General features: G+C 45.2%; 1 protein-coding gene across 4 annotated transcripts in view; it reads left to right on the forward strand.

The window, feature by feature from the left end:
• Positions 1-15,872, forward strand: part of LAMA3 (laminin subunit alpha 3) — a 284,588-nt gene that overhangs the window by 180,214 nt on the left and 88,502 nt on the right. For all 4 annotated transcript variants that reach the window (XM_063653496.1, XM_054461048.2, XM_063653497.1 and 1 more), the window contains exons 33-36: positions 7,225-7,369; positions 8,070-8,210; positions 11,012-11,173; positions 14,346-14,444. In XM_063653496.1, the coding sequence (XP_063509566.1) occupies positions 7,225-7,369; positions 8,070-8,210; positions 11,012-11,173; positions 14,346-14,444 (547 nt within the window). The remainder of the gene's footprint in view (positions 1-7,224; positions 7,370-8,069; positions 8,211-11,011; positions 11,174-14,345; positions 14,445-15,872) is intronic.

Genomic DNA, 15,872 nt, shown 5'->3' on the forward strand with positions numbered 1-15,872 from the left:
ACTTCATTTTTTTGGCACAACAAGACAGCACATATATCTATTCATAGCGATGAAAAAGTAAATTTGCATCTGCTCCTAGTAATGGAAAATATGTGCCATCAGATTCTCTGAACATACAAAAGGGCTAGAATATCTTCGGAAGACTTTATCCATCTGTGTCAGACGTGAGGAAGCTGGAGATCCCTGATAGTAAAAGCTGCTGTGCTGTTGATCACGTCCAAGCTATTTTCAGATTGATCAAAGGAGATGGCAGTCCACCTGGACATCCAGCGAAGCCACGTGTACCTCATGCCTTTTCAGAAGGGTAGTAGCCACAGGAAACATTTGGGGATGCCCTCTATATCTCCACTCAGGTTTACTAAGCCTTTGTGTTAAATGGAGAAATTAAAAACCAGAAAAGGTCATAGACTTGGTGTTCTCAGAACAGAAGGGCTTCCAGCTAGGCATCAATTCCTGAGCCCTAACAACTTGGAGAGGCAATTTCTTTGATGCACTTCATCAAATAATCTGTGAGGCTGGCCAGGCAGCGTGCAGGCACTGGGATGTGCTGTTGACACAGTGGTGACCGCTGTGACAGCCACATAGAAGGAGCTCAGGGTTCTCACCTGCACGCCCTCTGTTGTCCTTCGTCTTCTGTAACACTGGCATCTTCTTCTAACCTCTATGATGGTGCTTCTCTGGCCATTTCACTGGCTTCATTTTTCTCCTTCTGCCCCCAGACCAAGAGGATGTGTGGTGTGAGTTGCGTCCTGTCTCTGCCGCTCACTGTCTGGGTGACCTCAGGTATATTACTTCTGTCCTCTGGGCCTTAGGTCTTCATCTGTAAAATAAGGATCCTGGAGGCACCTACCTCATAAAGTCCTTTAGAGGGTTAAATATCCTCTGTGAACACACTGAAAGCAGCGCCTGATACACTCTGAGCACCCAGTAAGTATTAGCTGTTGTGGTTATTTGCCAAGGTCATGGCTGTCTGCCTTCCTCCCTCTATGGTTTGTCCTTGAGACTCCACCCATTCTCCTAGCTTCAGCCACCCTCACTCCTGGATGATTCCCAGATCCACAGCTCCAGTCCTGATCCTTGAGGGCTATCCTATTCCACCTTTATTGCAAATCAACTCAACCTGGGTTCTCTTATTGGCTTCACACAGGTAGCCTTGGACAAGTTCCCTAAGCTCTTTGGGCTCCTGTCTCCTCACATGTATTATGAAAAGTTAGATTGGATAATCGTTAACTCCTGAATTCTACAATACTGATCCTATCTCTGAAACCCATGTCATTGTCTTCCCTTTCAAGCCATTTCTCCCTTTCGGTTAAAAAAAAATATTCTACTTAATGGTAACAGCCTCTTTCCAGTCCTTTAAGCCTGAAATCCGAGTATCATCTTAGAATCAACCCATTTTCCCTACAGCCAGTCAGGTGTCAACTTCCGGCAAGGGACGTATTATCCCCCTTCCTTTCCATGGCTGTCTACTGCCTGGTTAAGTCCTTTTACCACTTCATGTTCAGATGATATTGATGCTTTCCTAGTTGGCCTTCCTTTTCCTGGTTTACTCATTCATTCTTTCTTTTTTGGCTCTTTAAAAGGAATATACTAAATTGACAATTATACTGGGATTCAAATATCTGTCTTTCCCTTAATTTTGTTCACAAACACATGGTACTATTAGTCTGTGAACTTGAGACAATGTTGATAAATGCATACATGTTTATGATTTTATCTTCTTTTTGTTTTATGTCAGCCTACCCTTAAATGTGATTTTATCTTCTTGGCATGTATTTTTGTTTGTTTTTGTTATTTTAATGAGGATGAAACATCTCCCTCAGTTCCTTGTGAGGTTTTTTTCCTTTCTCTTAAATGTTATTTTGTATGTGTTTTGTTGCTCAAAATGCATCTAATACCTACTCCAGTTTGGGTGCTGTGCTTCCTGTGGAAGGCACACATGTTTGTGGTCTGGTGGGGGCACCTCTTCTAACCAAGAGTGACAGTGCAGCATGGTGAGTGCCATATTGTGTGTGGGCTGTTATGGGAACACCACTTCCATGACATCACATTCTTTGCTCAAGAACTTTCCTTAATTCCCCATTGTCTAATAGGATAAAGACCAACTTTCCGTGATTTGTCTTCTATCTACCCTAACTTTTAGTGCCTTTTTGTTTTTTCTGCTTTCTTCTCTGGCTTGGTTTTCTCACTTCCTCTAAACACTTTTTGTCTGTGTTCTGTTCTCCAGTTGTGAAAGGGCTCCCTTCTCCTCTCCTACTATCGCCAAATTATGCCTGTCCTTCAAGGATTTTTGTGTTAAAAGTACAAACTCAAAGAATGCAAGGAGCCTTCTACGAGTCCACAGAGATCGCCTCATCATCTCATTGGCCAAAGCAAGTTGACTGCTTAGCCAGCTTCTCCCTTAATTTCCACATTCTAGGTCCTGTGTCCTCAGTGAAACATGTCCACGTCAAGACTGACTTATTCTACTTTGTCCCCTCCCTCCCATGTCCCCTAACAAAGGAATGTGTATGTAGAAGGCACTCAATAATTCTTGAGTGAATAAATAAATAAATAAATAAGGTAGATTTTGGGCTCTAGATTAAAACTGGACTTTGATATGAGCATAATATAAAGGGCCCTACAGTGTTTATTTATTTATTTATTTGAGATGGAGTTTCGCTCTTGTTGCCCAGGCTGGAGTGCAGTGGCATGATCTCGGCTCACCGCAACCTCTGCCTCCAGGGTTCAAGCGACTCTCCTGCCTCAGCCTGCCGAGTAGCTGGGATTACAGACATGCACCACCACACCCAGCTAATTTTGTATTTTTAGTAGAGATAGGGTTTCTCCATGTTGGTCAGGCTGTTCTCGAACTCCCGACCTCAGGTGATCCACTGCCTCAGCCTCCCAAAGTGCTGGAATTACAGGCATGAGCCATTGCACCCGGCCCCTACAGTGTTTAATGACCAAAGGATGCAGCTCACCCCAACACATCTGGGCCTGATTCTCTGAGACATGGCAAGCACCCACCCATGCCCAGATGTTGTTACAAAACGTTTGGCCAGGAGTCCCATTGCTGTGGAGATAAATTCTCTTGACCTGCCTCCCCAGAATTGCCATTCTGCAGCTACTCCTTGGGTACCAGAAATTCTGAGGGCTGTTCCTTGGGTACCATAAATTCGCTGTAGAGAAACATACCAAGTCAGGCCGACATGAGGTCATTTTAAAGGATGTTCAGCCAGACTTTCAAGAGGAAATGTCCTCTTCCTTCCCTATTGTCATGGCATCACCAAAAACTTCCCTATTGTCATGGCAACACCAAAAACTGTCTTTGCACAGGATGCATAACTCAATGATCTAAACATTGCAGTACTCAAGAATATAGATATTGTTTTGGTTCACCCTGGCCTAGCAGGCCCAGCAGGGCCACTCAGGGCCCCATTTGCAGGCCTCTGCTCCCCTCCCTCTGCTCTGTTGGCTTTTTTCCCATCTGCTTTAGTGCTCTCAGCTGCTACCCATGTGCTGTGTGAGGCTCAGAGCTTGGTCCTATATTACTGACTGGCCACACCTTCTCAGTCACTCTCTTTCCACTGGATCATCTCACATACATTCTAAAATAAACACACAGGCCAGTCATGATTTTGCTTCCCTTCCTCCTTGTCTGGACAAGCAGCTTCCACAGCTGCCCTTGCTGCAGGTACTCTTGTTCCTTTCCTTTCCAGTGAAGTGAAAATATAAAACGTGGCCGGGCACGGTGGCTCACGCCTGTAATCCCAGCACTTTGGGAGGCCGAGGCGGGTGGATCATGAGGTCAGGAGATCGAGACCATCCTGGCTAACATGGTGAAACCCCGTCTCTACTAAAAATACAAAAAATTAGCTGGGCATGGTGGCGGGCGCCTGTAGTCCCAGCTACTTGGGAGGCTGAGGCAGGAGAATGGCGTGAACCCGGGAGGCGGAGCTTGCAGTGAGCAGAGATTGCGCCACTGCACTCCAGCCTGGGCGACAGAGCGAGACTCTGTCTCAAAAAAAAAAAAAAAAAAAATAAATAAATAAATAAAAAGAAAAAGAAAAGAAAATATAAAACACAGGCTCCAGGGCCAGGTGCGGTGGCTCACGCCTGTAATCTCTGCACTTTGGGAGGCCAAGGCAGGTGGATCACGAGGTCTGGAGATTGAGACCATCCTGGCTAACACGGTGAAACCTCGACTCTCCTAAAAAAATACAAAAAATTAGCCGGACGTGGTGGCGGGTGCCTGTAGTCCCAGCTACTCGGGAGGCTGAGGCAGGAGAATGGCGTGAACCCAGAAGGCAGAGCTTGCAGTGAGCCGAGATCGCGCCACTGCACTCCAGCCTGATGACAGAGCGAGACTCCGTCTCAAAAATAAATAAATAAAAAATTTAAAAATTAAAAAAAATAAACCACACACACACAAAAAACAGGATCCTGTCTGCGTGACCTCACCTTCCAGGTCCCCGCCCAGATCACTTGCTCAGGGGACACTCTGAGCTGTGCCCACCAATGGTGTTCAGTGTGTGAGTTGCTCACCTACCACCAGCATCTTATTAATTCACCTTTGGCCAGAAGCCCCGCATGTTTGCTAAAAGAAACGTTCAGACCTTGGGATGCCAGTCTGCCTGGTTGGCACTTCATGGCAACACTGTCCCTCTGTGCACGGTGTTCTTTCCTTCACTGCCAGGAAAAGAGAAGCAAGGTTCACCCAGCCTACGTCGGGCCATCTCCAAAGGCCTTCTTCTGTTCTGAGGCTTCTCTCTCTGATGGCTTTTATTTTGGGAGGGGTCATCTGCTCTCTCTTCTTTCCGGTCTCTAGACCACCAAAGTCCTTGTGCTCCACACTTGCTGTCTCTCCAGAAATAAGGAATCAACTGAGAACAGGCTTTACATTTTTGCCAGACTGCCTGATTACATTTAGTCCGAGGGTCACAAGAAGAGAGCAGTTGTTATTAACCTGGGGCCAGGAGCCCTCTGATGGAGAATGCAAAATTGTATGTATATGAGAATGAGTCTTTCTGTGAGTTTAGTGGACACTTTTCTGAGAATATGGCCCATAGTTTACCTAGCTTTCCAAAAGAGTCTCTGATCCTCTCCCAAAGTTTACAATCCACTGCACTAGAGCCATCCACTTCAAGCAGAACATTTATACTCTATACCTACATTGCTCTAAGTGTGGTTTTGAGGCTACTTCCTTATGGAATCATTTCTGCAGATATCAAGTAGGGAGAGGTGAGAGGGATGGGGCTGAAAGATGGAACTTGCCAGCAGGTCTTGCAAGTAATGCTGAGTTAGTCCTTTTAGGTGTGCTGAGTGGACAGAAAGGCACCGTCTCCTCCCCTTAGCCCATGTCACAGCTAGAATAGTAATAGCAAATACTTACATGTGTGCAAGCAAGTACTGTAAGGTTTTTACATGTAATATTTAATCCTCACAACAATTCTGTGAAGTAGGTATTGTTACCTCCATTTTTATAGATGAAGAAACTTGGTTGTAAAGTGACCAATTTGCCCAAGGTCCAGTAAGTGGTAGAGTTGGGATTCAAAGCAGGTTACCTGGTTCCGAGTTTATGTTCTTAATCCCATACAAAATCGTTTATAAGCAGATATTTGCCAAAGGGAAATAAGCAGATATTTGCCAAAGAGAAACTTAATGGGATATGAAGAGTCGTATTTAACTTTTTTAGGATGGTCACTGGGTTAGGATATTTTCACAGGTATTAGGAGATAGGTGATGGCCTACATTTGGTAGTAATTGAACAATAAAATGTTATTGCCTATATGCCAATAAAAACGTATTTCTAATACTTCCCTTAGTCCCACAGAAGAGAATCAGTGTGTAGGTAGATCCCAGCTCTGAATGCAGTGCTTGGCTCCCCAGGGCTCGCAGCAGTTTCTCTTCCCCTCCCCAACCTCGAGTTCTGGGTTCTCCTGGCACGGCCATAGCCCACTGCTTTTCTGCCTCTGCTCAGCTGTTTGTGTTTTCTTGTCTGCCTGGATCTTCAGTTAAAAGGACCTGCAGATGGATGAGGGTGGATGACTCAGAGTGACCCTCCCACCCCACACTGTGCTTTCCTCTGAGCTCTGGCCCTTGCAGGTAACAAGGGACGTTAAGATCCACTCTGTCACCCAAGCAGGGAAACTGGGAGTCTTCCTTGTCTTCTCTTCTTTCCTCTACTCCTCATCCAGAATCTTACAATTCCCAGAAACCTCACCCCAAAATAGTTTGGGAGCCCATCCCTCCTCCCCATCTGGATACCTTTGCCCTAGGTCAGCCCCCAGTCTCTCTCCTGATTTGACAGCCTGCTGCTGCTGCTGCTGCTGGAATTCACCCTCCAGGCTCCATCCTTCACACAAGTCCAACCACACCCTTTCCTCCTTAACAGCTTTTCATGACAGTGTTCCCCTGTTTGTAACTTGCCATGTGCCAGGTACTGGGATGAAATTTTGCATGCACTGCCTCATGGGTTCCCAGCAATCCCAGGAGGCAGCAGCTACCGTGTTCTGTCCCTCATAGGTATGAAAAGCAGGCTTTGGGAAGTTAAAGAACTTGCTAAGATGGTGTGTCTCATATGGTCAGAGCTGGATTAGAACTGCAGCCTTGCACGCACAGGTCTCAGCTACTGCGCTGTGCTGCCGTGTTCAGCCCCTCTGTCCTGATGATCTGACACCACCTACCTCCTCAGGCCATGGGGCAGCATTCGCTGCCTGGACATCTGCCCCAGCAGCACCATGCTTGTGTTGTTCCCTGGACACACTGAGTGATCTCCCGCTCTGTTCCTTCTGTCTGGAATGCGCATCCCAACTGCTACCCCATGACTCTGCCCTTTAAAGCTCAGGTCAGGAGTCATTTCCCCCAGGGAAACTTGTCACCTGCTACTCCTCTGAACCTCAGTTAGACTCTGTGTATATTGTCATCATTTCCACTTATGGGCCATCTGCGGGAGCCCTCCAGGCTCGGGGGCCATGTCCCTTCTTGCGCCCTCAACACCTAGTGCTAAGCCTGACCCATCTACGACGGTCATCCATGACCATCCACAGTGGCCATTGGTCAATGACCTACATTCTGTAAATGCCTTTTATCTGCCTCTCTCCATTCTGCCTTGGACCATAAGCAGGCATTGTATCTATTTAACTGGCTTTGCGCACCAATTAGTCCACTATAGTGTAAGTGAGCACTTTAAAATTGTGTGTACAAAGATGATGATTTTTGCTTCCTTTACTTTGTGTACAGATGCAAGCCCAGAATCACAGGGCGGCAGTGTGACCAATGTGCTTCCGGGTTTTACCGCTTCCCTGAGTGTGTTCCCTGCAATTGCAACAGAGATGGGACTGAGCCAGGAGTGTGTGACCCAGGGACCGGAGCTTGCCTCTGCAAGGTAAGAGAGATCGTGCAATGCCAGACACCAGCTGCCGGTCAGCAGGAAAGTGCTTCATGTTGAGTCAACATAGAAAAGTATGTGGGAAATGGGACCGACCCATAAGAGATGTTGCTAGTGTGTGTAGCATTTTATAGTCATGATCTCATTTTACAGAAATAGTTAGGAGGCAAGACCCCTTTTATCTTTTGGAGAGGTCTCAGACCACCTTAGAATCTAATGACAGATATAGACCCTTTCCAGAAAAATCAGCACAAACTTTTACCTACAGTTTCATGAGGTTCATAGGTTTCCCTAAAACCCATTCCTGGACCATGGACTCCAGGTGATCATCTCGGCTCCAAGGGGTTCCACCAGGTTGTAGGAGACCTTCTAATTCCCAGGAGATGTTTTAAGGTGGTGATGAGTGAGATGAATTGGTCTCCCCATCCTGTGAACCATGTGGTGCTATTTCTCTACTTGCAAGATGCCCCAGGGGCATCTTATGAAATTTAGAGAATTCTCTCCTCCATTTGTGTGTGGTATAAAAGTTTAAACAATTAACATGGGATGAAAGCTTAATAATTAACATCTCTTTTAATGTTTTGCTCACATTCTCATCCTAACATCTTGTGTTGGTATTTAATTTGTGCAAGTAGCTAATTGCAACTAGGGAAATTTTGGAAGACGTGATCTCTTACTTCATGTTTTGCTTCAATAGGAAAATGTAGAAGGCACAGAGTGTAATGTGTGTCGAGAAGGCTCATTCCATTTGGACCCAGCCAATCTCAAGGGTTGTACCAGCTGTTTCTGTTTTGGAGTAAATAATCAATGTCACAGCTCACATAAGCGAAGGACTAAGGTATGCATTGACAGAAAGTGCTGGGGAACATTTTGTACATGGATTTGTTAAATGATAAGCATATCCTTCGCTGCTCCTTGGCCTGCAGCATTTTAAATTTCTTGTTTCCTGAATTTGTCAGGTGTTTGCTCGAATGTCATGTGCTCAGAGGGGCTTTCCTTCACCACTCCCTATAAAATAGCACACCTTGGACACTCTTGCTGACCTTACCCTTGTCTTCCCCATAGGAGTCATCACTCCCTATTTAATATTTTGTTTTAAAATTTGTTTATTGCCCTTCTTCTTTCATCCCTAGAATGGTGAGTTCCCTGATACACCCCTAGTGCCTAGAACAGGATCTGGGACATAATAGATGCCCAATAAATCTGATTAAATAAATTGAGTTTGTCATTTTCCCCCTTAAAAGAAAACCTTGTTTCTATACTCACAACACTCTAACACCAAATGTGTGGGTTTTTTTCCATACCAAAAATTCTCTGATTCTCCCAGACATTCCGGGGTGTCCTGCAATTCAATTCACTTCTGACACTCTCTACCTGGAGGTGGCATCAGACTGCACAGGCTAAGGGCTCAGTTCTTCCAGACTGCTCCCACTTCAGATGCCAGTTGCAAGTCCCAGGCCTCCAGTACTTCTCCAGTGCTTTGCTACAAGTTGGGGGTTCCCACAGCCCACTCCTCATGTTTATAATCTGCTATAATGGCTTCCAGAATTCAGGACACACTTTCCTTCCTATTGCTGTTTATTATAAAGAATATGATAAAGGATACAGAGCAGCAGCCAGGTGAATAGGTGTATAGGGTAAAGTCCAGAGGGTTCCAGGCATGGGAGTTAGGGCACACCACCCTCCTGGCATGCAGATGTGTTTACCCACCCAGGAGCTCTCCCAAACTACCATTTACGGTTTTTTTTGTTTGTTTGTTTGTTTTTTGGTGGCTCTTTCATGTAGGCGTGATTGATTAAATCATTAGCTATTGATAATTAACTCAATCTCTAGTCCCTCTCCCTTCCTCAGAGGTTGGGGGTAGGGCTGAAAGTCCCAACCCTCTTCCTACTTTGGTCTTCCTGTCTACAAGCCCCCATCCTTAAGCTACCCAGAGGACCCAGCCACCACTTATCTCATTAGCATACAAAAAGACACTATTACAGCATCAGAGTCCAAGGGTCTTAGAAGCTCTGGCTTCAGGAACTGTGGACTAAGACCAATTACTATGGCAAAAGATGCTCCTATCACCCCTATCATTCAGGAAATTACAAGGGTTTTAGGAGCTCTGTGCCAGAAACTGGTAGTAATAGCCAAATCCGTATCTCTCATGATGTCTTGTTATGTCACAATATCACACCCCTCATTTCTCATTTTTACTTCTCTTCTTTCTGTTTTGCTTTCCTTCTCACCTATTTTATCATATCTTTTCTTTGGCCACTTTTTTTTTTTTTTTTTGAGACAGGTCTCTGTTGCCTAGGCTGGAGTGTAGTGGTGTGATCACAGCTCATTGCAACCTTCGTTTCCAGGGCTCAAGCAATCTTCCTGCCTCAGCCTCCTGAGTAGCTGGGACTACAGGCATGCACCACCACACCTGGTTAATTTTTGTATTTTTTGTAGAGTCAGGGTTTTGCCATGCTGCCCAGGCTGGTCTCAAACTCCTGGGCTCAAGCAGTCCTCCCACTTCAGACTCCCACAGTGCTGGGACTACAGGTGTGAGTCACCACACCTGGCCTTCTTTGGGCATTTTTAAAATTAACTTCATAAAACTAAAACTTTTCTTGTTTTCTTTATTCCATGAACCAGTAACCTCATGCTTGCCTTCTTTGTGTGAGTCATGTCTTATATCCAACAAGTATTCAAAAAAAGATTTATTATTATTTTTTTTAAGATGGAGTCTCGCTCTGTCACCCAGGCTGGAGTGCAGTGGCATGATGTTGGCTCACTGCAACCTCTGCTTCCCGGGTTCAAGCGATTCTTCTGCCTCAGGCTCCTGAGTAGCTGGAATTACAGGCATGCCCCACCACGCCCAGCTAATTTTTATATTTAATAGAAACAAGGTTTCACCACGTTGGCCAGGCAGGTCTTGAACTCCTGGCCTCAGGTGATCCACCCACCTCGGCCTCCCAAAGTGCTGTGATTACAGATGTGACCCACCACGCCTGGCCCAAAAAAGACTATTTTATATGTTTTACTGCCTGCCTATTTCGTATCTTTTACTGCCTGTCTCCTAAAAGGAGTATAGCTAGTAATTGGAAAAAAAAAAAATACTTTGTAAATCTGCTCTGAAGTCTCTTATCCCCTGGGAACCAGAAAGCATTAATCCAATCCTATGCTTGCTCAATTCTTTCTTTTTTTTACCTCAAAATTAACTGGCTTCCTTTGTGACCAGGAAAAGATTTAATTTTGATGCTCCATTTAGAGAAAAATAATAATAGCAGGCCACTGAATTCCACATCACATTTTTCTTTATAAGGAGCTTGCCATTAAATGCGCCATGGTCCTAGTTTTTATTCATACACTTATTTCTTTATTATTCAAACACTCATTGATCACCTACTAAATGTCAAGAACAAGGATGTGTGCTGGGTTACAAAGATAAATCCCACATATGTAAGGCCACTGCCTTCCCAGAACTCCCAGTGGCAATCGGTCAGACCGGGCTCTGGCTCAGGAGGGCAGGTGCAGGAGGAGATGCATAAAGGAGCCCTCTGAGGCAAGGAGGCTGCCACAGGAGCTTTCTGTAGTACATCATGCACCCATCACCAGGGATGCCACGACCAAGAGGTTTCCATCCCTTGCTTCTCTCCCTCTTTCCAGTTTGTGGATATGCTGGGCTGGCGCCTGGAGACAGCAGACAGAGTGGACATCCCTGTCTCTTTCAACCCGGGCAGCAACAGCATGGTGGCAGATCTCCAGGAGCTGCCTGCAACCGTCAGCAGCGCGTCCTGGGTCGCACCCACCTCCTACCTGGGGGACAAGGTAATGATGTCCTGCTGTTCTTCTGGGCCCTCAGTGGGCCTCTGCTATTGCTGCGTGAGCATCATTTCCTGGAAATCTGGAAGGAAGCATCCAGCAGTTCAGGTTACTAACATTCCAGAAATGAGCTGAACTAAAAGTGAAGAAGAGACCCTGCCTCTTGCTGTGAGGGGCTGAGCAGGCACACACTGCACCCCACCCTCGCCATGCATGAACTACCAGCAAAGGAAATCACCCACAACGTTTTTCTCAGTTTTTACCTAATGTCAAAGAATTTTCCTCCAGGGAAATAACCATTTAAATAATATCTATTGCAAATGGGACATGCGTGCTTTTAAATGCCAATGCTGATAATTCTTTATTTTAAGGCAGAAGAAAGCCTCTTTGTTAGGAAAACAAAAGCTGACAAGTGACTCACAAGCTTATTAAAAGAAACGCAGGATCTGGTGGCAGTTTGACTTTCCTAAGTAGGATCGCATAGTTACACACTCCTCAGGAACTTAAAAAGCACTTGCTCTTCCTTTGCTGCATGAGTTATTATGCCAGAGGCTGGCCACCTCCACCCATTTTATGAGGACAGAAATGCAGGCTTCATGTGGAAACATGAGGTGACATAAGTTTCTTAGCAAGGGTGGAACTTGCTAACGGGTGGATTTCACAGGGCGTGGCTCAGGGGATGCCAAATTCTCACATTAGGAGGACTAAAATAATAGGGTCTCATTGGCCTAAGGTCTCTAACTTTGTCTTCTGGGTGAAGGACTGTGGGTTTTGACATCTGAGTGTGGGAAATGTTGCCTCTGTCCTATGATCCCACTTCTCTCTCACTTAATACTCCTCTTTACCGCTATATGATGGGCCCATGTGTTGATTATCTATTGCTATGTAACAAATTACTCCAACACTTTGCAGCTTAAAGCAATAATGATTATCTTGGATGAGGAATTCAGGAGGGGATGGCCCAGAGTGTTCCTAGGTTACTCTCAAGATGTCAACCAGGGCTGTAGTCCCCTGGGACTGCAGCATCTGCTTCCAAGCTCACCCACATGGCTGTTAGCAGGCCTCTGCTTCTGGCTAGCTGTGGGCTGGAAGCCTCCATTTCTCATCACGTGAGACCCTCCATAGGCTACCTGAGGGTCCTCATGACATGACAGCTGGCTTCTCCCAAAGCAACTTATGGGGGGTAGGTAAGAGGGTGGGGGAGAGAGAGAGAGAGAGAGAGCTAGCTCAAGACAGAAGCTGCAGTGTTTTTGTAACCTAATTTCAGAGCTGCCATGCCCTCACTTCTCCTTTATTCTATTCATTAGCAGCGAGTCACTAAGCCCAGCCCACACTCAAAGGGAGGGGAATTTGGTGGCTCACGCCTGTAATCCCAGCACTTTGGGAGGCTGAGACAAGTGGATCATCTGAGGTCAGGAGTTTGAGACCAGTCTGGCTAACATGATGAAACACCTGTTTTTACTAAAAATACAAAAATTAGCTGGGCATGGTGGCAGGCGCCTGTAGTCCCAGCTACTCGGGAGGCGGAACCAGGAGAATCATTTGAACCTGGGAGGTGGAGATTGCAGTGAGCTGAGCTTGAGCCATTGCACTCCAGCCTGGGCGACAGAGTGAGACTCTGTCTAAAACAAAACAAAACAAAACAAAACAAAAAGGAGGAGAGGGAATTAAGCCCCACCTCTTGAAGGCAGGAGTGCAAAGAATCTGTGGCCATGTTTTTAAAACCACTTTAAGCCCATCAAAACAGCAATACTTAATCATGATAATAATTCAAGACATTGCCTTGGAATACTTCCAGGCTTGAAGATCAAAGCTCTGTAAGGCTTTGTCAGGTTACAGACTCTAGGGAAAAGCTTCTGTTGAATGGGATCCTAGAAGAGTGTGGCTTCTTTCCCCTGCCTGCTCTAAGTTGTTGGCATTTTCCTATAGGTTATTTTGTTCTGTCTAATCAGAGGTGACCTTGCCTGTGATTTTCATCCTTCTGTCACTTCTTCCTTCTTGATTGTGTTTTACTTTAAGAGTGGGAGGTGTCAGGACCCAAGGTGTGAAGTAGCTGTCAGAAAACTGTGACCATTCATTCCATGTCCTCACCACCATCATGCTGCTTGTGAGACATTGAGAGGTCTGTGCACCTGCTGGAGTTGTCAGCCATGGCTACTGTACCCAGCAGAACTCACAATAATTTGGGAAATGTTCACCATCTGCTTTCAGGAGAATTGTTTTTGGAGAAACTTTATTTTTAGAGGTTCATTTTGTGACTGATAGGTATCCAGTTCTCTCAGTTAAAAAAGAAACCAATGGCCTAGATTTCCTAGAATAGTTGTGGGTTAAATAAACATTTTGGTTTAGTAATCATATAGAAAAAAAAAAAGGAATATGACTATTATTTTTCTTACTTTCTTTTTTTTTTTTTTTTTTTTTTTTGTTAAGAGATAGGGTCTTGTTCTGTTGCCCAAGCTGCACTGCAGTGGTACAATAATAGCTCACTGCAGCCTCAAACTCCTGGGCTCTGGGGACTGTTGTGGGGTGGGGGGAGAGGGGAGGGATAGCATTAGGAGATATACCTAATGCTAAATGACGAGTTAATGGGTGCAGCACACCAGCATGGCACATGTATACATATGTAACTAACCTGCACATTGTGCACATGTACCCTAAAACTTAAAGTATAATAATAATTAAAAAAAAAACAAAAAAACCAAAAAAACTCCTGGGCTCAAGCGATCTTTCCACCTCAGCTTCCTGAGTAACTGGGACTACAGGTGTACACCACCACACCTGGCTAATTTTTAAATATTTTTGTAGAGACAGGGTCTCGCTATATTGCCCTGGCTTGTCCCTAACTCCTGACCTCAAGTGATCCTTCTGCCTTGGCTTCCCAAAGTACTGAGATTATAGGCATGAGCTACTACACCCAGCTGTAGTTTTCTTTTTAATAAAGGTATCTTCTTGCTTGTAAAACTCAATCATGTTCATGCTAAACATTTCAAATGACATTAAAAATAGCATAAAGTAGAAAAAATACCATCCTCAACCCCACCTCCTAGATACAACCCTTGTTACCAGGTCGAGTGTGTTTCTTTCTACACTTTGTGTGCCTAAGTGCTTTTTATGTGGGTTGATGTTGACATCGTCTCTTTTAATGCTTGTGCTATTGATGCTATTAATTCCATTTTAGGTTTCTTCGTATGGTGGTTACCTCACTTACCAAGCCAAGTCCTTCGGCTTGCCTGGTGACATGGTTCTTCTGGAAAAGAAGCCGGATGTACAGCTCACTGTAGGTATCAGAGCATGACCTAAGTGGCAGGAAGTGGCGGTTGCAGTTGGTGCAGATCTAAATTTAGGACATCTTGATATGTGGCCTACAAAAAGTTTAGATTAAATCATTTCCAACATTTTGCAGAAACTAAATGAAAGTTGAAAGCATGTAGCATCTTTTCAGGATCCTGCCTCCTCTGACCAAATGGTGTCTGTCTTCTCTGCCTCCAAAATACTTAACCATATTTTGCTTTTGCCTCTCACAAGTTACTGCCTCGTGTTAAACTTTTTTTTTAACTTTTTTTATTTTTGTAGAGACAGGGTCTCACTGCGTTGCCCAGGCTGGAGTTGAACTCCTGGCCTCAAGCAATCCTCCTGCCTTGGCCTCCCCAAGCACTGGGGTTATAGGCACACACCACCATGGCCAGCTAATTTTTTAATTTTAATTTTTGTAGAAATAGATCTCACTATGTTGCCCAGGCTGGCCTCAAACTCCTAGGCTCAAGCAATTCTGCCTGCTCAGCCTCCCAAAGCTCTGGGATTACAGGCGTGAGCCACATGTCCAGCCACATATTAAGCATTTTTTATGTTTCTGTCTTTCAATTTCGTTTCGTAAATGTCTTTGAATCCTTCCCATGGGGCAAAATCATATTGTTGGACTCTGTAAAGGACAGGTGACCCCTTTTCTCAAAAGGAGGGGAGATTAGAGAAATATGCCAGGAACTCCAACCCACTGAACGGTAACTGTTGGAGGAGAGTCCAAACAAGGCCCTCTCAGTGCTGGGGTCTCGGTAGGGGGAATGGGAGTCATGTGGTCTGAGAGGCCCTTAGAAGACTTTGTGGTTCATTTTGAGCTAAGTCTTTAAGAATGGGCATAAGAAGACAAGTGCCCTTCCAGGGGCAGGGACTAAGGCTAACAGGACTCGGGGGTGGTACAGGGCAGGAGGCTGTGCTCATGGATGACCAGTCCAATGGGGCTGTATCATCAGTGTGTGCAGAGTCATTGAAAACAAGTCTGGAAGGGGTTGATGCTATAACAGGATTTTTAGTCTGCCTCCCTGGTTCAAGCAATTCTCCTGCCTCAGCCTCCTGAGTAGCTGGGATAATAGGCATGGGCCACCATGCCTGGCTAATTTTTGTATTTTCTTTCGAGATGAGGTTTCACCACTTTGGCCAGGGTGGTCTCAGACTCCTGACCTCAAGTAGTCCACCCATGACTGAGGGGACGTTCGTTTTTTGAGAAAGGAGGTAACAACATCCACACACTATGTGCCTGGCACACAATGCAGTGCAGCAGTCTAGAAAATTCTTTGAGGGCAAGGGTAGTATCACATCCTACTTTGAATTCCCCACAACACAGGGCATAATACCCTAAACATAGGGTAGAGTGCCATTGCCTGAAGTCGGCTCTATTTCTGGTTTATGGGGTGTGATTAATGCGATGTAA

The sequence above is a fragment of the Pongo pygmaeus genome, chromosome 17 (assembly GCF_028885625.2).
Source record: "Pongo pygmaeus isolate AG05252 chromosome 17, NHGRI_mPonPyg2-v2.0_pri, whole genome shotgun sequence".
In the NCBI taxonomy this organism is placed as follows: domain Eukaryota; kingdom Metazoa; phylum Chordata; class Mammalia; order Primates; family Hominidae; genus Pongo; species Pongo pygmaeus.